Source organism: Rhamphochromis sp. 'chilingali' (genome assembly GCF_963969265.1).
Source record: "Rhamphochromis sp. 'chilingali' genome assembly, chromosome: 9".
NCBI classification, from domain to species: Eukaryota; Metazoa; Chordata; class Actinopteri; order Cichliformes; family Cichlidae; genus Rhamphochromis; species Rhamphochromis sp. 'chilingali'.
Window position 1 is genome coordinate 2103826 of NC_137936.1, and position 26427 is coordinate 2130252.

Sequence of the window (26427 nt, forward strand, 5' to 3'; positions counted from 1 at the left end):
TCTTCAGCTCTGGATTTGATTTTGGTCAATGCAGCTAAATCTCCTTCTGGGTGGTACTATAAACGCTCAAGATGACTTTAATCCACAGAATTAATCTAAGACTCTGTGTCTTAAGAAAATGCTGCTGTGGAGCAAGTCAGGAGGTCATGGGCACAGATTAACAAATATGGATTTTGTTGTTATTTCTTTCACTTTGTTTCTTCTTTTCCACCCTCCTGGGTCACATTCTTACAGTTCACAATGTGAATTCACATTGAAGACAAAAATAAATGAGCTGTAAACTTCTTTCTACACTTTCCAATGACTTTTATTTAAATCTTCTTGGCCTCAGTGGATTTTTCAAGAAGGCAGAAGGTGAACCCCCCGTAACATCACACATGGAGCAAAAACACTTTGGGAAATAAATACCAGGTCCATGCAATTCTTACATACAGTATGATATGTAACTCAAGGTAAAGAACACAACTGAGAAAAGCAAAGTTGTAGGAAACTTCATTTCTTGTCGTCCATTATAAAAATGACGATTAATTCCCTCATAGATCCTGCAATAGAGCCCTGGGGACATATAGGAAACTTGGTTTATCAAGAACAAACAACAAATGGCAAATAAATGGTATTATTTAAACATATAGTCGACTAAAAAAAGATTTGCTCTAAAATTTAAAATGTGAAAAATGTTGAAAAAAATTGCTCTAGAAGTGTAATTAAAAATCGAACTACAAGTGTATTGCTGTACTATATGCATAAACCAAACAAAGTTAGGAAAAGCCAGAGATGCAAGGTTGATGTTCAAACTAATGCACACAGCTTGTGCTGCTCATATATTTATCTGTGGCCGTTTAACCAAATACTTAAATTACTGGCAGTGCATCATTTACTTTGTAAAGGGAAAAAAAGTGATTGTGTGTATTGTGATGACCCTGGAACTCACAAAGGGTTGTCTTCCAGTTCTACTGCACAAAACACATACATACAGATATTTAACACATTATTCCTTCACATTATTTTGTGGCCACAATTTCAAGTCATGCAAAAAATCTGGGTGCACTGACAGACTAATAACATTTAGGTGTGCCTCATTTAAGTCCAACTACATATGTTGAACTGATTATGCACTCCATATTTTGTTTCATGTACTTTCTTGTTAATGTTCAGGGACCATCCATAACCCCATACTTTTATTTTATTTTATCGATTTACCCCCCAAAATAAATAAACAAAACCAAAAAGTACAATTATACTCTAACAGTACAAGCTCTCTACCAGCTCTCTGTTTGCTGCATCTGTGACATATAAGCCATTTTTGTGCAGGGCAAATACATAATAACATCATAACAGCATATTGTTTAAATTTGACATCTTGATATTTTGCTACATGCAATTTTTTTTCACTATTTCACTGTTATTTAGGCACCAAGTTTAGCAATAAAAGAAAACAGAAAGTAGCTTGCTCTGTCAATTGGTGGAAAGCCAAATCCATAATACTCTAAACTTTTAGTTTAGGAGTATAAGTACATTAACATAAATGAGCTCCTCAATTTTGGTTCACCAGTCTGAGCACGTAGATAGCATGCCACGCAGATTGACTGATAAATCAAGAGGTCAGCTCTCTCTTCACCACAACGGTCTGATGCAGCGTCAGCATCACTGCAGCTCCGGCCTACAATCTGTCTGTCAAGCTCCCTTCTTCAGTCACGTGTCAACAAGACCCCAAGATACTTAAACTCCTCCGTTTAGGGTTGTAACTCGTCCCTGAATTTGAGTAGGGACCCCACCCTTTTCCAGCTGAGACCATGGCCTTAGAGTTGGAGGTCCTGATTCTCATTCCCAATGACTCACACTTGGCTGATGAAGCCAACAAGAACCACATCATCTGCAAAAAGGTGAGATGAGATTCTGAGGCCACAAAAGTGGAAGCTTTCTGCCACATGGCTATGCCTAGAAAACCTGTCCATAAAAACTACAAAGCGAGTCAGTGACAAAGGGTAGCCCTGGTGGAGTCCAATACGCACCAGGAATGAGTCCGACTTATTGCCGGCAATGCAAACAAAGCTCGTGCAATGATTATAGAGGGATAAAACAGGTCATAGCAATGGACCAGACACCACATACTCCAGGATACGCCGAGGGATGTGGACAAATTACTTCTCTAGGTCCACAAATCTCATGTAGGCTAGTTGGGCAAATTCCCACCCACCCTCAATTGTCCTTGAGAGAATAAAGAGCTGGTTCAGTGTTCCATGAAAACCACAAACACCACACTGATCCTCTTGTATCCAACATTCGACTAACAGACAAGCTCTTCTCTCCAGTCCACACTCCCAGGGAAAGTAAGGAGTGTGATTCCACCCCTGTAGTTGGAGAACACCCTCCAGTCTCCATTCAGCGTTTACTGCTTCGTTCTTGAAATCTTGTTAGGTTTTCTGTTTGTGTTTATATTCTCGGGCCTTCTTAGTTTGAATTATTTGGGTTTTCCTACTTCTTTTGTCTTGTTTTCCCTGATTAGTTCCATCTGTGTTCCCTGCTGTTTTCTATTTCTCCATTTACCTCCATTTATTTGAACCCCCATTTTTGTGTTTTTGTAGGGTTTGTTCTCTATGTGTTAGACATTGTAGACTTACCACTATTATTTTTTGACTTTGTTTTTCACCTGTCAGCTTTAAATAAAGGTCCAATTTTGAACCCTGTCCTCTGAATTCACATTCTGCCCTTCCATACACCACATGACATTTAGATTTAGATTACTAGACAGGAATCATTTGATTCATACACTGAACCAAACACTTGTAATGTTGAACCTCTAACACTTGTTACACCCTGAAAATTTGACACAGTTCCTATCATATGACACTAGCGATAGGGTTTCTAAAGATGTATTCAAATGTATATTTTTTGTTGGTGTAAAATGATTCTATGTGACCACCAGTCGTACTGTTGATAATGTGCTGAATTTCTTTTGTTGTCTCACATTTGCTGTTGGCAATTGCAAAGCATGTTTTAGAGCCTGCAAAAAACAAACCGTCACTGTCACATCCTATAACATCACATAATGTAAAAAAACATTAATTTGATTTTTTTAGTTGAGAAATGATGCTGAACCATTACAAAGGAAGAGAATTTAAATCACTTTCACATCTGGTGCAACAAAACAAGATAATTACTTTTTCATAGTCATATCATATGGAAAGAAAACTGTCATCCATATTGGTGGAAAACATTAAAAAAAACTTCTCAATGCTGTAATTTAGCTGTTTTGGGCCAGGTGAATACCAACAAATAAATATCCATATTTTCTTGCGACACTTCCATCAGACACAATGTGAATTTGACAGTGCAAAGTTCATCCTGCATTTGCAGGCAGACTTTGGAATAGACAGACACATGTATTAGTTTTACTGTTTTTCTTGAAATCACAGTATAATGGCCTAAATCACTTGAGAGTTTTTCCAGCACAAGTGCAGAGACAACACTGTTTTTCTCAAAGTATAAACAAGAACAGAATACAAAGACTAAATAATTAAGGCAAAAGATAATTTAGGTACTAGCCTTAATTATTTGGAAATTTAGCTTTGAAGATTTAAAGTGATGATTATTGACACACTTGAAGGTGTTTAAAGATACATAATAGTATAAACATAATAATAAATGTCATAAATTTAACAGAATTGTGGAAGTATTGGCAACAGAAAAACTAAAACCAAGCAATGGAGGGAACAGGCCAAATTATTTTGACTCTATAGAAGGACTGGTGTGGACTGTCAGGCAATATACCTGACCCTTTGAAAAACACTGAAATTATTATTATTATTTCAACTCTTTTGATCTAGTTGTCGTTATCTTCTTCATCGCTGTCCTTCATTGAAATGCCTTGCATCCCTCCTTCTTTCACCGATGCCGTGGCTTCTTCCAAGGTTAGTCGGTTTCTTACAGTTTCGTACATCTTAGTGTTTAGCGTAGAGTCCAGTACCCCTTGAAGGCGAAAGTCACGGTACTTTTTCTATCTCAAAGAGAAAAATGAAAAATGATTAGCAGAGACATTCCTGGCTTCGCAGGAAATATAAAAAAAGCATGTAAGCTGATTGGGTTGGTGAGTTCCTGACTCATCCACTTAGCCTCTTGAGGTGTTAATGAAATCATCAGGTCTTGAGTCGGCCTTCAAATTAGGTAAACAAAAGTTTAGGTGAACATCAGTACATCTTATTAATATGATGATGATAGTGGTGCCCTGTTAAGCTGCAGCTGCACTGGCTGATGATAGCACCGTTAAAGTCTGCTTAAACAATAGATGTAGTAGATGCGACCACTTTGGATCTTCTACATAGGCTCGGTATACTACGCCGGCTATTTCCAGGAAGCAACTGAGCTTCGCACCAGTAACATCCGACAGTGGAGGAGACATAGAGCGGGGCTAACTGCTAAGCCAAAGGCTAACCTGTGTAAAACGCTGTCCATCTTGTTTTTTAACATTTTTTTAACGTTCGCTCCTACATAGCGCATATATATATATATATATATATATATATATATATATATATATATATATATATATATATATATATATATATATATATATATATATACAGTGGGGCAAAAAAGTATTTAGTCAGCCACCGATTGTGCAAGTTCCCCCACTCAAAATGATGACAGAGGTCAGTAATTTGCACCAGAGGTACACTTCAACTGTGAGAGACAGAATGTGAAAAAAAAAAATCCATGAATCCACATGGTAGGATTTGTAAAGAATTTATTTGTAAATTAGGGTGGAAAATAAGTATTTGGTCACCTCAAACAAGGAAAATCTCTGGCTCTCACAGACCTGTAACGTCTTCTGTAAGAAGCTTTTCTGTCCCCCACTCGTTACCTGTATGAATGGCACCTGTTTGAACTCATCATCTGTATAAAAGACACCTGTCCACAGCCTCAAACAGTCAGACTCCAAACTCCGCCATGGCCAAGACCAAAGAGCTTTCGAAGGACACCAGGAAAAGTATTGTAGACCTGCACCAGACTGGGAAGAGTGAATCTACAATAGGCAAGCAGCTTGGTGTGAAAAAATCAACTGTGGGAGCAATCATCAGAAAATGGAAGACATACAAGACCACTGATAATCTCCCTCGATCTGGGGCTCCACGCAAGATCTCATCCCGTGGGGTCAAAATGATCATGAGAACGGTGAGCAAAGATCCCAGAACCACACGGGGGGAGCTGGTGAATGACCTGCAGAGAGCTGGGACCAAAGTAACAAAGGTCACCATCAGTAACACACTACAACGGCAGGGAATCAAATCCCGCAGTGCCAGACGTGTTCCGCTGCTGAAGCCAGTGCATGTCCAGGCCCGTCTGAAGTTTGCCAGAGAGCACATGGATGATACAGCAGAGGATTGGGAGAATGTCATGTGGTCAGATGAAACCAAAGTAGAACTTTTTGGTATAAACTCAACTCGTCGTGTTTGGAAGAAGAAGAATACTGAGTTGCATCCCAAGAACACCATACCTACTGTGAAGCATGGGGGTGGAAACATCATGCTATGGGGCTGTTTTTCTGCCAAGGGGACAGGACGACTGATCCGTGTTAAGGACAGAATGAATGGGGCCATGTATCGTGAGATTTTGAGCCAAAACCTCCTTCCATCAGTGAGAACTTTGAAGATGAAACGAGGCTGGGTCTTCCAACATGACAATGATCCAAAACACACCGCCCGGACAACAAAGGAGTGGCTCCGTAAGAAGCATTTGAAAGTCCTGGAGTGGCCTAGCCAGTCTCCAGACCTCAACCCCATAGAAAATCTGTGGCGGGAGTTGAAAGTCCGTGTTGCTCGGCGACAGCCCCAAAACATCACTGCTCTCGAGAAGATCTGCATGGAGGAATGGGCCAAAATACCAGCTACTGTGTGTGCAAACCTGGTAAAGACCTATAGTAAACGTTTGACCTCTGTTATTGCCAACAAAGGTTATGTTACAAAGTATTGAGTTGTATTTTTGTTACTGACCAAATACTTATTTTCCACCCTGATTTATCAATAAATTCTTTACAAATCCTACCATGTGGATTCATGGATTTTTTTTTTTCACATTCTGTCTCTCACAGTTGAAGTGTACCTCTGGTGCAAATTACTGACCTCTGTCATCATTTTAGGTGGGGGAACTTGCACAATCGGTGGCTGACTAAATACTTTTTTGCCCCACTGTGTGTATATATATATATATATATATATATATATATATATATATGTGTGTGTGTGTGCGTGCGTGCGTGCGTGCGTGCGTGTGTGTATGTATATTCTTTTATTCTCCCTTAATTGATACTCTATAGAACTTGACTTCACGCTGAGGTGGCAATTCAGCCATTTGATTCCTGTTACAGCAGCTCATGAATGAATGAACATGGTGAACTAAAAATATGTTTAGAAGTACGTTTTTTCAAACATGCTACTTCACTTTTATTTACTTGAATAGGGTTGGGGGTCGCGACCTAAGCATGCAATCAAGTTCTATAGAGTCTTGCTAATGACCTACTAATTTTATTCAGGTGTGTTGCAGCAGGGACACATGGAAAAGTTTCAGGACACCAGCCCTGGAGGACTGGAGTTTGATACCCATGCCCTATGGCAGGTACCCTATTCAGATAAGTCAAATAGGGCATGCTTTAATCAGACACCAAGCGAACACTGCAGCAGGGTCGAAGTTTTTTCATGGGCACAACCAATAGGCTCAATTCTGTCGTTAACCCACAAATACATTTTCCTTATAACTGTTGCAATATTTAAGGGAAAATAAACAGGCTAAGAGGATAAGATCTATTGGCTAGAAGCAGTGTTACAATGAAGGAAAAATTAGCCAAACACAAATTTCCTTACTTTTTTTGCTGAGTTTATAATAGCAAGTAATTCTCACCTTGACAATTCTAATGAGAACCTTCAACTGATAAACATGGAGCTGCAGGTCCACACGGTCAGTCAGCCATGTTCCTATAAGGGTCATTGTGCTCGTGTACCATTGCTGTAAAATACACACAAACATACACCACTGTAGTGTCAAGTGATTCTCTGTGAAATGCACAATTTTAGCTCTAAACAATAACTTGACCTCTGTAGAGATTATTGCGATGGTGCTTTTGGCTGAAAAAAAAGGATAATTTCATCCTTGCTGTGTACCATTGAGAAGGCGTTTACACACTAGACGTGTAAAATCTATTCAAATATTTTGTGTTTTGGACTTACCAATTCTTAATGCAGCCGTTGACTCTAGCTGCGTAATTTCACTGAACAAATTTCCTGCCCTTTATTTTTGATTGCTGGAATCCAAATACACAGATCTGACGACTCAGGTCACTGCATTTTCAACAAGTGCAGTGATAAATAATCCTATTTCAACTCAGACACACAGCTACTCTACTCCAGACCAGTCGGCTCTCTGAAACGATTTCTTTGCCTCTTTAGATGAGGTCCCACCTCTGCTAACTAAAGTCCAAACTGCCCTCCTGAAATACGTATGAAAGCGGCAGCTTCAGCTCCTGGATGAAACAGTGAAATTCTCCCTGCTGCTGCCTTCTTCTTGGATGCAGAATCTCAGTTTCTTACTTTTCTTATTAATAAAACATCAGAACCAGTTCATCATACTTAATGTTGACTTCCCCATATGGAAAAGATATATATAAATCTTATAAAGTTTGTATCTGTCTTGTGTGAAACTTGTATAAAAAGCATACAAGAGTGAAAACAGATATAAGATCCATTGAAAAATTATATAAGTGAAACTTGTATGTTTTGGATACTTACTAAAACAATATATGAAAGTGGCCACTTTCATATACGCCTTATATGATTCACTATATGAAGTAGGCCACATCTGATGCAAGTCTTTTATAAGTTTTTTCTATTTCTTTTCCATATGGGTATGAGGTGATTTGGTTCAATGGGCCTGATTATTTAAGACCTTGTATGTGAGGAGCAGGATTTTGAATTCTGGATTTAACAGGAAGCCAAAACAGGAGAAATCTGCTCTCTCTTTCTAGTCCCTGTCAGGACTCTTGCTGCAGCATTTTGGATCAGCTGAAGGCTTTTCAGGGAGTTTTTAGGACATCCTGATAATAATGAATTACAGTCGTCCAGCCTGGAAGTAATAAATGCATGAACTAGTTTTTCAGCGTCACTCTGAGACAGGATATTTTTAATGAGCAAATGAATAAAGGCTGCCTTACATATTTGTTTACTGTGTTTGCTGAAGGACATCACTACATAGCCAAAGGTATTCACTCACCCATCCAAATAATTTAATTCTGGTGTTCCAATCACTTCTATGTCCACAGCCACAGTGTGAGCAGATGCTGAGGTGCATAATGCACACAGGTTGCCAACTTTCTGCACAGTCAATTCCTTTAGAGCTCCAGCCTTCAGATCAGCTCAAGAACAGTGCATAGAAGGTTTCATGGAATGAGTTTCCATTGCCAAAAAGCTGCATTTAAGCCTTACATCACCAAGCGCAATGCAAAGCACTGGATGCAGTGGTGTAAGCATGGCACCACGGGATTCTAGCGCAGTGAAGAGGTGTTCTCTGTAGTGACAAATCATGCTTCTCTGTTTTGCAATCCGATGGATAATTCTGGGTTTGATGAGGAAGAGGCCAAAGGAACAATGTTCCTCGACTTGTGGTAGCAACTTATCCCCTTCCCGGAGTGCTCCAGCCACCCTTTTCTGGCTGAGAATCATGGCCTCAGACTTGGAAATGCTATTTGTCATTCCCACTGCTTCACACTCTGTTTCAAACAGCCCCAGTGCAAGCTGGAGACTGATATCTTAAAAAGAGCTACATTATCCACCAAAACAGAGAGGCGGTTGTGAAGCCACTTGGGTATAAATGCTATATAAGTTAACTTAAACTGGATTTAATGAAACCATTTAGTCAAATCCACCTCTCAGGACTGCTGAGCCCCCCATTATGATTGGTGAAAAAGGGCTACTGCAAAGACCAATGTGACTGATTTCTTAAACTAAATCAGTTCATCAATTTCCTGAGAGCCCAGCAGCTCTTTTCTAGTAGTTTGTACATGTGAATTGTGACTGTAAACTGATGGGAGAGCAGCATGCGAGGCAAGCTGCCACTGGCTCAGCTGTTACTGTTCTGAGATCAGTTAGACCTACACTTCGTATAGAAATGCAGCTAGCATTAGAGGGTAAATGAATTACAGTGATTTAGCATCGTAACGGAAAAGTTTCCCCCCGCGAATCATGTGGGTAACGTGAGGATGGTCTTTGAAAAAGTTCTTAATTATTCCTTTAATACAACAGCAAGAAACCACGATGGAGAGGGGACAGGAGTTCTAACCATGGCCATAAAACAGGCAAGTTGAACAGGCTTGGCAGTCATCTTAGCAATTGGTTCTACTTGCCTTCCTGTAAAAACAGCACACAACTGGCTAGACCAAGGTCGTGTCCAAATTCATGGGCTGCATCCTCCTGAGGGCCCGGCCTTCGCGGTCTATGTGGGCCGGGTCCTCAGAGGGTCGGGTAGGCCGGAAGTAAACGGCCGTGAAATTGGACGGTCTAGCCTTCTGATTAGCGTCACCGCTGTCTCGGTGGAGTTTAATAAACTTGCCGTCTGCTCCTTGCTGTCTAAAATATAACAGGACACTGGCGTAAACTCTCGACCGTCTCATACTACTGTTTAATCAGTTTTCTGTTTGACGTTTAGTCAGCTGTGTGAAAACCAAGGTGGAACCCACCCGGGGGATTAATAAAGTTTTATTTTATCTAATCTAATCGAATAACTTTAATCTCAGCCAAACCGATTTACTCACGAACAAACAAAACACTGAAAAAAGCCCAACAATAACATTTTTAGGTTGTCTAAGTGACTTATATATCACGTTTAACCCGAGCAGCGAAAGTCCGCGGTGATCTGAAAATGATGTGCCGGGAGTTGTGCCGTTCTCGGCGGCTCCAGTAACCCTCGAGCTCCCGGCTAGCTATCGAGCTGGTGGGTAGCAGACGTCTCTGAAAATGTCGAAGCACTTTAGCAAATATGCGATATCTTGATAAACCGAGCAGATGTTTGATGTTTACACAGCTACTTTCTCACCTGAAAATATGTTAAAAGTTTATTTTGTGACCCAGAAAGATTAGTAAGAGTAATTTTAAAACTTAGTAGCGGCCGCCATTGTTGGAAACTGGAGTTTGGCTGGGCCGCGCTATGAATTCTGGGATATGGTAGGCCACGAAGGACACACCCGACCCATCCTTCAAATTCGGGGAAAAGGAGGACGCATTTGTCGGCTGCATTCAGAGGAGTCTACGAATTTGGACCGCCTTCGGCGCGTCGCTGTGACGTAATCGGTCTAGAAATGCGGCCTCAGGAGGATGCAGCCCATGAATTTGGACACGACCCAAGAGCTTAGGCTGGAAAGAATGAAGAGCAGGTTTGGGTGATTAAGGGTAGAGGTGAAAGTGTATGTATGTATGTAATGAATGAAAAGAATGTGTTGAGCAGATGGACGGAATACTGACAAAGAAAGGAAATGAGCGAGAGAGAAAGAAAGGGTGGATGGATGGATAGTAAATCAGGAATGTAGAAAAATATTGCCTGCTCTGATGAATACCAGTTTCTGTTGGATGCTTGGTAGGGTTAGGTTTTTGACTAAAACCATGGCTACCTGCCTTGTAGCAGTGCCTTTGTGGTTGTCTAATGGTGTGGAGAATGGTGCTTTGTTTCATGCTAGAGTCTCCTTACTTCCGACAGGAAGCATAAGTTAGCATAATGATTAGCAGCTATTAGTCATTTGTGATAAAGCCTTCTAAAGTAATTTTAATGTACTTTAATACCTAACCTGCAGTAACTTTTCTGGGGGAATACTGTCTGGCTTCCATTTACATTTCTTTGCTTTCATGTAATTAAATTAGTCTTGGTTTGTTCTGTGATGTCATTTACTACGTTAGTAATGATTTTAAAAATAGCACACCTAGATGCATCCCAATCAAGACTAAGAAAACCACTGGTTGTAGTATTTGTTACTTTAGCCATAGCATTCCACATCATGTAGTATCAAGGTACCATCCATCGACCAATTACATCAGTATTTCCATTTTCAAACTAGCATTGACTCCTTGGCTTAGACAAACAGTAAGCTCTGTGAGGCACAGTGCGCTCCGAGCACAGCAGCTGCAGATGTTTCTCTTTGGGCCCTTGCTGGTGTCAGCCTAATTGATGGACAGTGATGAGTGTAGGGTGATACTAATACAAGCCGACTCACTTTGCACAGTCAGGGTCACAGCAGAATGGATGGGAGTCTGGAGAAAAAAGGGAATGAAAATGAAGGGGGAGGGGGTATATGCATGTTTAGAGGGAGGAAATGTCTATTGAATATGATAAATTACTTGATTTGAAAGACGCATAAAGAAACTATTTGGAATGTAATGATATATTAAAATGACTATGAAAACCCAGCCAGGGTTCAAACCATAAACCGTCTTGATTTCAGCCAATAGTACTAACCACTACACCATCACGCCACTCACACAATCTAACATGTCTAAAATCTCCCATAGCTTTCACTCTGGCAGGGCAGCACAGTTGAGTTTGCATGTTCTGTGTTTGTGTGGGTTCTCTCCGGGTACTCCGGCTTCCTCCCACAGTCCAAAGACATGCAGTTAGTGGGGATAGGTTAATTGGTAACTCTAAATTGCCCATGGGTGTGAATGTGAGTGTGTCTGTCTGTATCTGTTATATATAAGCACTCTAGTTATAACAGTTTATGTGAGGGGGTTGAATGTGTGGTGTACTAAGAGTATAGCTCCCCGCACCCCCAATTAATTTTGTATTTGTTTATTTCTAATGATAGACATTGAATATCCCAATGTATATGTTATTTTGGACTAATTATTTTACTTTATACAAAAATTATAATGGTACAAAGGGCAATCTGTATCTGTGAAATTGTTGCTCAGAGAACTACCATAGATGGTCGTGGTTGCTTTAATGTTCAGTATGTAAGCAGGTGGCTTGGTGCTACGTGCTGCATGCTGGATCTTTGAATGGTAATAACTTATTAGGTTCTGTTTCTGCCTTATTACCCTACTATTACCACTTTATTACTGAGCTGTAATAGACAGTGCTGCCACAACCCATATTTGCTTAATCTAGCATGAAAGTTGGATTCAATTAGCGTTTTTCTTATGTCATTCCACATTAGGGGAAAAGAGTGTCCTGTTAAAAGGATTCTAAATGCTTCATTTTACAGTATTGTCAAATTCTAGTATTAACTATTTAGAAATAGTCACTCGTTGTCTTTTGTGGTTATCTTACCATAAAGCTGACTCAGCACACATGAGATGTGCTGCTGGTTTCAGCAGGACAGGTTTGGGTGGGATTTTGTTTTTCTTCTCTTCCTAACTTTTTTCCCTATGAGTAATTTTTCAGATGAAATTGCTGGGCTAACTCTGTGTGTGGAAACTTCCCACACTCTCATTATCACCTACCTTTCCGAGTCCTGTAATGTAAAGCCTTATACCTTGTGCCGTCAGTTCTCTGATGACAGCACTCCATATTCTGACACCATAATGTTACTCTCTTGTGTGATAGCTTGACTTGCCGAGTAAATAAAAGGTCCAAGTAGCATCCACGAACCCTGACCCCAGCCTTGACCCCCTCAAATGTTTATATGTGCCACCCTTAATCTGACAGTGCTATCCTCTGAAACTGCTCAGCGCTGCTGCAGCGAGAGCTCCCCCTTACCTATTCACAACCTGCCCACTCTGTCCCTTGTCCACGCTCTGCCTGCTATAACACATAATACAAAACCAGATTAATCCCCGACTCATCATTACAATATCTTCACTAACTGCCACACTCTTCTCTAGCAGAGCTCCTGTGATTTCATCACAGGCGTTGAGGCCCTTTTTTGTACCCTGGCACCAGTTTACCAACAATTTCCTATTCTACGACATAAGATCTCCAAATAGACAGCTGCATTGCTGTTTGACTTATTAGAACACTGTGGACCAACCACCACCAGAATCAGCAGAGGACATAGCACCACAAATCATCACAGACTCTAGAAACGTCATACTGGACTTAAAACAACTTGGACTTCTTGTTCCAGACTCTTGGATCTTGGCATAGTGGCTTTTGATCTGACACTAGCCTCAAACGTTTCTTTCGCCATGCTGCTGTACATATTTTCGTACAAAATACATTAATTATTAATTTACTTAAAATCAACATATTGAGATACTGGATTTCTGATTTTCATGATCCATAAGCAGTACTGAAGACATTAAAACAAAAAGGGTTGCCTATAGAATATACAAAAGATTGCCCTTTGGAATTAAATTATGAATGAATGAAGAACTTTTTAAGATGCCTTTTTTACATTGGTGACTGGGTTAGTCACCAATGAAATAAATACATATAAAAGCTTAAAGCTTAATGTAAAAGTTTATTTGGAACCATAGGATATACCACATTACCATGTTTTCTCCCATTTCCCCAGTTATTATGTGCCACTGTTGAGCGTGACCCGCAGAGCCACAATACACATAATTATAGAAAATGTAGATGTGACAGTAAGCTAAGATATTATTTTATCTATCAACGATGACCTCGATGAGTAGCACAAAAACTACTCCGTATGTATCCATTTTTGAACAGAACAAAGCAGACCATAACCTGCTTTGGTGTTCAGACTGGCTGACACGATGAAGACACCAGGTCTACATGTAGGTCAAGCTCCGTAAATGAGGACATGGGTTACAGAAAAGATGATTGTGCTGAAGCAGTGCTGGGGTGAATAAGTGAGGCAACCTGGTGCCAACAGCTTCCTATCTGTTGCTGTGTGCCTGTGAAGGCATCAGGGAGGCAGCAGGCCTGTGATCTCGCCCCAAGCACAACCCCCCACCGAGAGGCCAGGCCTGGAGTGACTGATCCACTGACTGGCTGCTCTTGCCATCACCCGCCCCTCCTTCACTTCTCCCTTTGAAGAGACTTTGCACAGGTCCCATCTGCAGCCATTTTTGCAGCAGCCATTTTGTGCTTGCTCTGTTTTAGTTTTCTTAATGTTATATAAAAAAAGGACTTGACAGTTACGTCACAAGACTTCTTGCTGCCATGACTAGCATTTTGGAAGCCTGTCAGGGACATCTGGTGTACACATAATGCCTGCGAGTTTCATCAGATTTAAAACCTTTTTTAATGCCAGTTTGAATTTAATACCAATTTTATAGTGCAGACCAACAGTGAGTAGTTATAAGTTGCATAGAGAAAGAAAGAAAGACCCAAACAAACATTTATCTGTGTTAAAGTCGTATGTTGCATCAGTTGTAAAGCCATTTGTGTCTCAGGTGCTACAGCAGGTCCACCACCAATCTAACAGGCCTTTTGCTCCTACTCGGCTCGACTCAATGCAGCTCGAGGCAAGTGAATGTGATTTCATTACAATGGAGTACCACCTAACATATGCTGAGTAGGCACTGAAAAAGTACCTGGTACCAGGTACTACGATGTAATGAAAAACCCTAAAAACCAAGTAGAGCCATGCCAAGCCAATCCAAGTAAGTCCTAGTGGAAAAGGACTATCCTTGTGTAGGCTACTGGACCCCAAGATTGTTTGAATGTTAGGTTAAAAAGGGCGCTTATATCAATGTGTGAATGGGTGAATTGTTCAAACGGAGAAGAAAAGTGCTACAGAAGTACCAGTCCAGTTAGCATCTAGTTTGTCTTTAGAAATTTTCTATAAAACTCTGTAAAAATGGTGAGGCTCTTTTATAAGACATGGTTAGTAAGAAGATGTTCAGTATTTATTGGAGATTATGTATCGGGATTTCAGGAGCGGGACCACGCTTCCAAACATGCTCCTTCCGGTTGTCATTTATCTCTCCCCAGTTCTGCAAACTGTTCATTCTCGTTTACGTGCCCCACCCTCCCTCCCTCCTTGTTCTCAATTCTTTAACTTCTTCACTCCTATTTAGTACACGGGGATCTGCCAGGCCGCTGTCGCCAGTCCCCTTCGAGGCCTTCCCCAAACCGCAGCTCAATTCATGTCCAAGCATCACCTTTACCTACCAAAACGCTGTCAAACCTAAAATGAGGGCCCAGCTAGTGAATAGAGCTTATTTAGAACAAAGGAGGGTGGGTTTTAAAACCCCCCCAAATTTTAAAACTTGTTTTCAACAAGTGTGATAAATCCAAAAGTGTAATAAAATCTAAACAAATTCAGCGCTATACTTGACAGTATTCAAAGTAAAACATGTTGTGTATTGTGTGAAAGAAATTGGATCATAGGAACATTTCAGACAAGGTGAAAACAGCTTTGTCCACAAAGTGCTAGGTGTCTGAGAACTCAGTGTACACTGGACATGAATGCCTGTACAGCTGGCAGACACCAGCAACCATACTAGACTCCAGTCTGAGAGTCTGTTTGCCAATAATTTTCATTTAAGTATTAAATATAATCCTTCTGTTATATTAGATTGTCCAATTAACTCTGAAAAATGCAGAATATATATCTAAAAAAGTACTGGTGTGGGAAAAAGTTCTGTGATGCTACTGTGAAGGGCTGGAGACTATCTGAGCTCCCGTAGGGAGACCTGGAGGGAACCCATACAGGCACAGGTGCCAGGCAGGCACCTTGTGGAACAGTAGTGCCATCCACTGCACCACCATACCACCCATAATTATTGAAAAGATACATACATGCATAAGTAAACATACTTTTCCTGTTAATTAACAACAACTTCTGTTTAAAATTTGGGCTCTATGGGCCCATTTCAAATTTGTGGAGAAATCTCTTCACTTTCTCTAAAACGCAGCTATCTGAGCTACAAATATTTCAAAGCCACTTTACTGTCAAACCATGCAGGAAGAGATCTGACTTTTTCAGGATAGGGTGAACAAATTGTGGCATCCACAAACTTGAAAATCACTTTGACTAAGGTTGTCAAATGAACAGTGTTGGCCCCTCTCGCTTTATGTCTGGAGATAACAAAAGAAAAGCATGAGAAAAAAAACAAATTCTCCCAAGCTCTCTTTTTTAGGCTGCATGGGGATCAGCAGGGGGCTAGCTCTTGCAGACAGCCAAAATAAGCGTAATATGGCTCTGCATACATAATGCCATAACCCCACAGGGATCAAAATCTGTGACATTCTAACGAGTTCCATCTGAATCATGGGCCCCGATTTGCTCGACAGCCTTGACTGTGTTAGTGCATTTGTGTGTGTTTTGTCACCTCACAACAGTCTGATGAAGCTCTACCTACACTTGGGCAACATGCACACCCTGTACAACACTAAACACACACACAAGCACACTGCCTCATACACATGTATAAAATTGGTCCATCCCTCTTTGAGCAAAAGATGGGCGATAGAGCAACCTCCTGCCCCCATTTGACACCAGCTCTTGCCACTGCTACACGCAAACCTCATGCATGTTCACACCCCAGTCTTCAGATGGTGCTTGGCAGTGGGGGGCACTGCCACCAGCAGGATTTGCAGTACACCTCTAAACCCCCGAAACCTTCCCCAACTACCTACTCAGCTGTTTAATGAAATTTTTTGCATTGAAGATTATTATATTGCTGTCATCAGCAATATAATAACTTGCATTAATGCAACAACGTAAAGAAATTACACTATAAAACAAGCGAGATTCAGGGTCATGTGATCACCAGCCCTAACTATGAAACTATAAAGCTTTAGGTGTACAGTGGTCCCTCGCTATAACGCAGTTCACTTTTCACAGCCTCGCTGCTCCGATTTTTTTGCATTTTTGCATGCTTTTTTTTTTTTTTTTTACAGCGCATTGTATTCTGCATGCTGACCATTGTCAGGATGCAGGCTGTAGACCATTGTCAATCAATCTCCGTATCCTGTACAGTACAGAATGCGTTCTGCTTGACGGATTTACATAAATCTTCGATCCTAGCAGTGTGACTCTGAAGTGCTGTACTGTATGTTTGTAAGTTTTCTCCCCATAAAACACAACAATGTTGATGAAACGTTTTGCACCATCAAAGGCACCTGCAACAGCACCCAAAAGGCAGAGGAAGATGGAAAACTTGAACTTCTGGACATGCTAAAGGAAGGTAGAAGTTACTGTATTTTTCAGACCATAAGGCGCATCAAGCGAAACAAAACAGTCAGATATGTCAAACGTTACTCAACTCATTCTTCTTGCTTCCTCCACTTTCATACCATTGATTCATTAATTCCCATGTTCTGGACCTGAAAACAGGGTTTGATCTTTGGTTTCATTCTTATTTTTCTATGAAGGTTTGAACTTTGAGAGTTTAAACAAGAGAGAAAAGTGTGAAAATCTTCGTGCCTGTCTGAGAAAAGTGTATAAAGTGTGTGGTGAGGGGTTTTACAGCCTTAAAATATCTGTAATGATTGTAAAAAATGAAATTGGCTACTTCACGGATTTCACCTATCGCGGGTTATTTTTAGAACGTAACTCCTGCGATAAACCAGGGACCGCTGTAATCTTAAAAGTAAAGAGGGTGTCAGCCTCCCTAATCCAAACTGGGAGCGTGTTCCAGAGGGCCTGAAAGGAGAAGGTTCCACTCCACGCTAGTAAGCTAGCAGTCTGAGAAGTGCTTTATTGGGGTACTACGGTACTATGAGGCCTTTAAGATAAGATGGGGCTTGACTATTCATGTATGTGAGGAGCAGGATTTTAAATATGATCCAGGATTTAACAAGGAGCCAATGAAGAGAAGCCAGTATTGGAGAAATATATAGTGCGCATGCGCCAACCAGCGTGCAGCCTGTTACAGTCGCTCCTGCTTTTCTCTTAGTTTAGCTCTTTTTTCTTACGTATTCTTTTTTTTTCTGACTTGTATTTTCCTCCGTTTTCTATCTCTTACTCAATCATGTGGATTGAGAGAGTTTTTGTTCTTCTGGTGGCCGTGGAACTGTTACTTTTATCATGGAACGGGACCGCGGCACATCTCCTACACGCACGGACTGTTTACTCCAGAGATCAGCTGATCGCCCTGATGCCGGCCGGCTCGCTGGCCAGGCCCGCAGAAGTGCCCGCAGAAGTACCAGCTGAAATTTGGAGGAAAACACATCGGGGATGCAGAGGTCAAGGACAGAAGAGAAGAAAAAAGGTGACGGTGAGACAGCGGAGGCTCGAAGCGAGGAGGAGGTTTAAACCGTGTCTGCCGTCTATCGTGATGGGAAATGTGCGATCGTTGGCAATTAAAATCGACGAGCTCTCAGCACTGGTACGGAGTCAGAGGGAATACCGAGAGTGTAGCCTGATGTGTTTCACCGAATCATGGCTGCACCAGGTCATTCCCGATGAGAATGCTTCCGTGGAAGGCTTCCACACTGTTCGGGCGGACAGGGACAGCATCGCTAGCGGTAAGCGGAAAGGAGGTGGGCTTGCTGTTTTAGTTAACAACCGGTGGTGTAACCCTGCCAACATAACAATCAAAGAAAGGATTTGTTGCCCGGACACTGAACTGTGTGCTGTTGGACTCAGGCCGTATTATTTACCCAGGGAATTCTCTCACGTCATCTTGGTGGCTGTTTATGTTCCCCCCTCTGCTAACCCCACAGCTGCATGTGACACTATCCACTCTGCCATAGCTCGGCTACAGACTCAGCACCCGAGTGCCTTTATTGTGATCTCGGGTGACTTCAACCATGTATCACTGGACAATACACTACCAACATTCAAACAATATGTGGACTGTCCCACCAGGGGAGAGAAAACTTTAGACTTACTGTATGCTAACGTCAAGGATGCATACAGCTCCTCCTCCCTCCCCCCACTTGGTAGGTCAGATCATAACCTGATTCACCTCACCCCCCGCTATGTGCCAATTGTGAGGAGGGAACCTGTGACCACCAGGACTGTTAGGAGGTGGTCAGAGGAGGCAATAGCGGAACTACAGGGCTGTTTCGAGGTGACCGACTGGGAAACACTCTGTGAGCCTCACGCCGAGGACATCAATGGGCTTACTGAGTGTATCACAGGCTACATAACTTTCTGCACTGACTCCATTGTTCCAGCTCAGACTGTTCATTGTTACCCAAATAACAAGCCGTGGGTGACTAAGGACATCAAAGCCCTCCTCAACAACAAGAAGAGGGCTTTCAGAGGGGGCAACAAAGAGGAGGTGAGGAAGGTCCAGGTGTTACTAAAGGACAAGATCAGAGAGGCTAAGGACAATTACAGGAGGAAGCTGGAGTGGAAACTCCAGCAGAACAGCATGAGAGAGGTGTGGAGGGGCATGAAGACCATCACTGGATTCAGGCCAACCAACAGCAGGGGAGCTGAGGGAGGTGAGAATAGAGCCGACGAGTTGAATCTGTTTTTCAATAGATTCGACACCACAGTGTCTGCTCCCACCCCCACAACCTCACCTGTAGTCAGCCTGGAATCCAGAGCCACACCACTGTGCCAGCCTCTCTCTTCACATGTTGCCTCCTGTGAGATTCCTGACACCCCTCCCCCACCCATCACCTTCACTCAATACCAGGTTGAGATGCAAATGAGGAGACTTCACTCAGGCAAGTCTGCTGGACCAGACGGAGTGAGTCCCCTTGTCCTCAAGACCTGTGCCCCCCAGCTGTGTGGAGTCTTTCATAAACTGTTTATGCTGAGTCTGAGTCTGCAGAGGGTCCCGGTGATGTGGAAGACATCATGCCTCGTCCCTGTACCAAAGACGCCTCGTCCCAGTGGCCCCCAGGATTACAGGCCCGTGGCACTGACCTCCCACATCATGAAGACCCTGGAAAGGCTCATCCTGGACCAGCTGCGACCCATAGTAAGTCCACATCTGGATCCCCTTCAGTTCGCTTATCAGCCTCGTCTCGGAACAGAGGACGCCATCATCTACCTGCTCAATCGTGTCTACACCCATCTGGACCAGCCGGCGAGCACTGTGAGGGTCATGTTTTTTGACTTTTCCAGTGCTTTCAACACCATCAGGCCGACCCTCCTGGGTGATAAGTTAGCAGCGATGCAGGTGGATGCTTCTCTGGTGTCCTGGATTGTTGATTACCTGACAGGAAGACCACAATATGTACGTCTCCCACAGTGTGTGTCTGACAAGGTGATTAGCAACACAGGGGCACCACAGGGGACTGTCCTCTCCCCCTTCCTCTTCACCCTCTACACCACAGACTTCAGCCACTGCACAGAGACCTGCCATCTTCAGAAGTTTTCTGATGACTCTGCGGTGGTTGGATGCATCAGCAGGGATGATGAGACAGAGTACCGGGCTGTGGTCGACTCCTTTGTCACGTGGTGTGAGCAGAATCATCTGCAGCTCAACGTGGCAAAGACCAAGGAACTGATCGTGGACTTCAGGAAGACCAGGAAACACTTGACCCCTGTTTCAATCCAGGGGGTCAGTGTTGACATTGTGGAGGACTATAAATACCTTGGAGTACACATTGACAATAAACTGGACTGGGCTAAAAACACCACAGCACTTTACAGGAAGGGCCAGAGTCGTCTCTATTTTTTGAGGCGACTGAGGTCCTTCAACATCTGCCAGAAAATGCTGAGGATTTTCTATGAGTCTGTTGTGGCCAGTGCGATCCTCTATGCTGTTGCATGCTGGGGGAGCAGGCTGAGGGTCGCAGATGCCAACAGACTTAATAAACTGATCCGTAAGGCCAGCAATGTTGTGGGGATGGAGCTGGACTCCCTCAAGGTGGTGTCGGAGAGGCGGATGCTGTCCAAGATAAAGACAATGTTGGATAACACCTCCCACCCACTCCATGACATGTTGGTCAGTCACAGGAGCTCGTTCAGTGAGAGACTGAGATTACCGAAAAGCACCACTGAACGACACAGGAAATCATTCCTGCCTGTGGCCATCTCCCTGTACAACGCATCCACTTAACACACTGTTTGCTGCTACAGCTACACATGTTTCTTTTCCAACTATTTATTTATAAGTGACTTATGTATGTATGTATGTATATATATGTATATATTGTACTATTCTTAGTTAGCGTATTGTCTGTCTTGTCTTAATGTTGGTTTAAAATGGAGCACTGTAACAAAAAATAATTTCCCCCAGGGATCAATAAAGTATTCTGATTCTGATTCTGATTCTGATATGCTTTCTTTTTAGTTCCTTTCAGTATTGCCAAATCCAAAATGCTATGCCAGCATTTTGGATCAACGGAAGACTTTTCAGTTAGTTTTATAACAACCTGGTAATACTGAATTACAGTAGCTGAGGCTAGAAGTAATTAATGCATGAACTAGTCTTTCAGCATCACCCTGACAGGATAATCCTAATTTCAGAGATATTTTTGACAGTTCTGAAACATGTAGGACTGACTGACTTCAGGATATCTCACAGTGTTATTGGAGGCCAAGATAATGCTATTCAGAGTAATCATGTGGTTAGACACTTTAGACCTTCTAATTATACTGCCTGATGGAGCACGTATAATGGAAAGAGAATTGGTCCCAGCAAAAAAGTACCCTTGTGGTACTTTATAATGAGCTTAATTGTGTGAAGAAGACTCACCATTTAAGACTTGAGCTCCACAGAAGTGAAGACATTACTTGGATGAGCCTTACAATGCTTCTAGATGAGAAAAATCTTGAAAAAGTGATATGTTTCATAGGAGGTCTTTAAGATAAGATTTGGCCTGATTATAGAATAGAATAGGATAGCCCCTTATTATCATTGTACATGTGCAATTAAGTTGTAGCTGCTCCACACCAACTGTGCTTGAATAAAATATAAATACTGCCCAGCAGGAACATATAGCAAACAGCAGAAATATATACAGTCCAAATGGATACACACACAACAAGCGAAATATATACAAAATAAGAAAAAGGATTGACGACTGACATTGCAGGCATGTGTTGCAGGAAGATGCAACACAAAAACGCATTAAAAACACAAAAAGGTGCACAGGAGTTGGGTGCTGCATAAAAGGGTTGCATATGTCTCTACGCACCACCATTTTATTTAAGACCTTGTATGCAATGAGAAGGATTTTAAATTTCGATTCAGATATATAGGATATAGTACAGGAGAAATATGCTCTCTCTGGCTAGTCCATGTTAGTACTCTCACGACAGCATTTTGCCTGAAGGCTGTTCAGGGAGTTTTTAGGACATCTTGATAATGATGAATTACAGCCAAGATGTACTAAATGCGCAAACTAGGTTTTTTTTTTGAGACAGTTTCTTTCTAACTTTAGAGAGATTGTGCAAATCCTACATATTTATTTAATATGCACATTGAAGGATATGTTAGGATAAATAGAGCTGGGTGTCATCAGCATAGCAGTGAAAATGTATGCTATGCCTTCTAATGATACTTCCTAATGGAAGCATGTATAACGTAAACAGAAGTGGTCCTAGCACTGAACCCTGTGGGACTCCATAATTAACCTCAGTGTGTGAAGAGGACTCTCCATTTACATGCACAAACTGGAGTCTATTAGATAGATATGATACAAACCACTGCAGCATAGTAGTTTTAATACCTACAGCATGCTCTAGCATGGCATTGCTTAAAAGCTCTAGCTTGTAAGTGATGTTTAATTGCGGCCATCTTGAAGGACTATGTTGAAATAAACTGATCATATTTAAGCCTGGACCAGTGATTAATGTTAAGACCTCTTTAAGCAGCCTTGTAGGAGTGGGATCCAATAGATATGCTGATGTTTTAAGAAAGTTCACTCAGAAAGATCAAGGTGCTGTATAAATGAAAATGAATTGAACTGACTAGATGATGGCTCCGAGGCATCTAAACATTTTCAATTAAATGTGTATTGCAACAGAATCACTGAGTGATGTGATAAGTGAAATAATATACCTAATAATGCCTAACCTAGTGACCTGTCTGATGGCTTGCATCACTATAAACCAGTGTTATTGATATGGTTAGACATAGCACTTCGCTTTCTTCACAGCTTTGACTTTAAGAAGTTTCTGGTTACTGGCCATTATAAAATCCTTTTATTTCACAGTAAGGTTTGCTAGATGAGGGATGATGCTAAATGTGTGATATTAACCTCAAACTGGTGAAGCAACTGACTTCTTTAGTTTTGCATATTTAAGTCTGATTACCTCTTTATAACTACAGATGACAGTAGTTATACTGATTTCTCTGTGAGTGAAAGCAGCTAATAAATAATTATTCAGACTTTGAAATACCTTCAGAATCTCTCTCCAAATACCCTGCTTACATCAGATTATGGGGGGCTCTGTGTGGATGTTTTTCAACACATGCAATCCAATATTTAAACCCACTTCATGTCATAATTTGCTAACTGTACATAAGAACTTCTCAGAAAAGATGTGCAAAAAGGCCTTATTACCCTGTTTATTTAAACGATACCAAAACAATGACAACTGCATTTTCACTCAGCCCTCCACTGTGTCTCTAACATAGTCAGAAGTTGTTCAACCAGACCATAAATCAGCCCTTATAAACACCCACACCCACCCTCACACACACACACACTCAGAAAATCTCAAAAAAGCCAACCAATTTGTTAGGTCAGAGGCCCTCCTTTGTGGGGCTATTCATGAGCCTTTATGCTGCAGAGTGACAGGAATGTTGAAGCTGAGTAGGGGCCACATTATGGTGGGTACAAAGAGATTACAAGGAATCGGGGGACTTTGCCTCTTTCTGCCTCTTGTGTGTGTGTGTGTGTGTGTGTGTGTGTGCAGTAAATACAACCTTGAACAAAAACACATGAGAGAGTACACATTTCACTATTTATTTATTAAACAATGATTTTATTATTTAGTACTCAAATTATCTAAAAAGTAAAATTATAGTCTTACTTCTTTGTTATTTATTTCAATGCTTTCAGTGGTAATTTGGTCAGTTTGTTAATGTACTTAAAGTAGACATCACTGTCAATATGTTGTTTGGACCAAAACATTTTGCACGGCCTGCTACCTTATTTGCTACTTTTAATTTTATTTTGATATTAGAATACTGTGTTTTGTAAGAAATACAGTAGTTCCTGGAGTCCAACTTTATGCCTACTCGTGCAAACCTCTAACAAGCTTTGCTATTAGGTAATTCCACCTGAGACCTTGCCTCAGCACCCTGAGACAGATCTGAATGACCACTGACTAATTAGGGGGTGTGAACTGCCTAATATTGGTGCCTATAAAACCCCGTTGCATATGCTCTGTCTCTCCTTTTGAACACAGCAACGTACTGAAACAAGGGAGTCACACAGCCTCCAGTTAAAGGTCTTTGTATTACTCATAGAACTGTTTCTATTCTGAATGCGCTCTGGCCTTAACACTGGCCACTGGTAAACACCAAGGCTTATATATAAATTGCTGAAGTTCATAAAAACATGGTGGATGTTCTTCTGAAAGAGTTACGGCTGTGTGGGGGACAGAAGGGGGGATGTGCTGCGTGGAAAGCAGAAAAAGGGTCCTGATCAAAGCCGCCTGCTTTTACTTAATTTACTTAATTAATTTGTTCTTTCAAGATTTGGTGTCGTTGTATTTTGAGTTAAGTTGTACAGCTTGCCAAATAGTCTGGACAGGGGATTTAATTCTGGCAAAACTTTCTGTTAACGTTCTGTTAAACTATTTGTCTTTTCGTATTTTATTGCAAGTGTCTGAAGAGGAAACCATGAGAGTGGGAACATTGTGTACATTAATTTAACTTATAACATTCAGATATTATTCTAACACACTAATACAATCCTGTTAAAAGCTGTATTAAACAGACATATGTTATGTTATGGTGCCTGTTGAAAGTAAAAGAAAGCAACATGAATGTAATGAATGCAAACACTGGAACCTATCTGTCTCACTTTAAAAAAGGAAACAAGATGTATCTTTGTATGTGTTTTACGTTGGGATTCTCTTCCTCTCACAGTTCACTAAGTTCACTTCTGTTCTGTTGTGTTTCAGTAAAGTCCCAGTGTTATAGTGGAGCAGGAATATGTGGGAGTCAACACTCAGAGTGAGGAGTGAATAAAGAGGGACAGGACAGGGACAAAGATTTGGCAGTGTGTTCACAGCTTAAACCATCAAGCCACGCTAATTATGCAGGTGTTCTGTTTCTCTGAGACAATGCAGCACATAACAGCAGGGTGCAAGATGCTAGCAGGCAGGGCATACATGGAACGCCATAACCAAGTGGCCGGCATAGTGTACAGGGACATCTGTGCTGAGTATGGGCTGGAAGCAATGGCGTGTCCAGCGGGGTGGCCTGGGGGGGCACAGGCCACCCCCCAAACCAGACTGGCCACCCCAGGTGCCACCCCAAAGGCAAAACAATAAAATTCAATCAAATATCAAATGTCCGATTATGTTTTCACGGTGACGCTCAGATATCCGAGTGTAAGTGAATGCAGCATCGCTTCTGCGCTATGCGCATCACGTTAGCAAAGGTAGGAGAGCCAAGCGCGAAAGACGGCACTGCAGGAAACAATTTTTCGGTGAAAGAAAATGAGGACAGAATAAATGTCCCGGTAAGTAATATTAAGTTTGTTGAGTTTAGTAAACTTCGGTGAAATTAGAATACCAAGGAAAAAATAACACTTAAAGAATTATTGCAGCTGTGGAATATTTCAGACAGTATGCTACTGAGGGGAGCTAACATAAGAGTTATGAGTTATAAGATATCATCTAAGTCGTAACATTGCTGTATGGAGCTGCAGATTTGGTTGCAGGTTAACATAGCTGGACTGGCCATCGGGCATACCGGGCATATCCCCAGTGACTTATTTTTTATTTTTTTTGTAATGGCATGAACAATGAGAGGTGGTGGATTGGCCAGATGCAGGTCGATGTGTAAAAATAACTCAGTTGTTTGGTGGTGGCTATGACGGGGCTTCCACAGAGGCAACAGGTGGATGAGGGAAGGGGAGGCAGGAGGAGAGACCCGAGGCAGCCACCAGTCCGAGTGTCAGGTGAACTGAACTTCAGGTAAGAAGTTATGACCTGCAGTCTATCTGGGTCAGATATAAACCAAGTTTAGGTGGAGTTTATTTTCGTTGTGCTGACTTTTTACTGTCAGTTGCAATAACTCATACTGCGTTCTAGCCAGTTTGACGGAGTTTTTATACAGCTGGGTGGGTGCTATGATGTTACTGATAGTGAACTTTATTTTATTCATAAGGTTAGTAGAGTTGCCAACGGCTCCTTAAAAATGGAATGGTCCCTCATTCAGAGAAAATATTACACGTTTCGTATTGAGCTGAGAAGAGACGCAGTTTGTCCCGGACTTTAGCTAGAATGGAAAAAAGACACAAAGCTGGATTTATTCTGTCTTTATGCTGCACAGCTGCCTCTTCTTCTCTCATTCTCTCCCCTCCCTCTCCTGTTGCTACTTCAATCATGAAACTGATCAATGATCAGCTGATCGGCTTTTCTCTCTTGTTTGTTTATCGCCCACTTTGCGCCAGAAAGAGGAAACCAGCGGATATTGCGCTAAACAACAGCAGCACGTTTAAGCTTGA

At 41.6% G+C, this 26427-nt stretch overlaps 1 protein-coding gene across 2 annotated transcripts in view; it reads right to left on the bottom strand.

Moving 5' to 3' along the window:
- Positions 1-331: 331 nt before the first annotated feature.
- LOC308402256 (calcium-dependent secretion activator 1-like) overlaps positions 332-26427 on the bottom strand; it is a 336790-nt gene continuing 310694 nt past the window's right edge. For both annotated transcript variants that reach the window (XM_080890943.1, XM_080890942.1), the window contains 2 exons: positions 6895-6999; positions 332-3997 (listed from right to left, as the gene is read on the bottom strand). In XM_080890943.1, coding sequence (XP_080747069.1) covers positions 3824-3997; positions 6895-6999 — 279 coding nt within the window. In that variant the 3' untranslated portion in view covers positions 332-3823. The remainder of the gene's footprint in view (positions 3998-6894; positions 7000-26427) is intronic.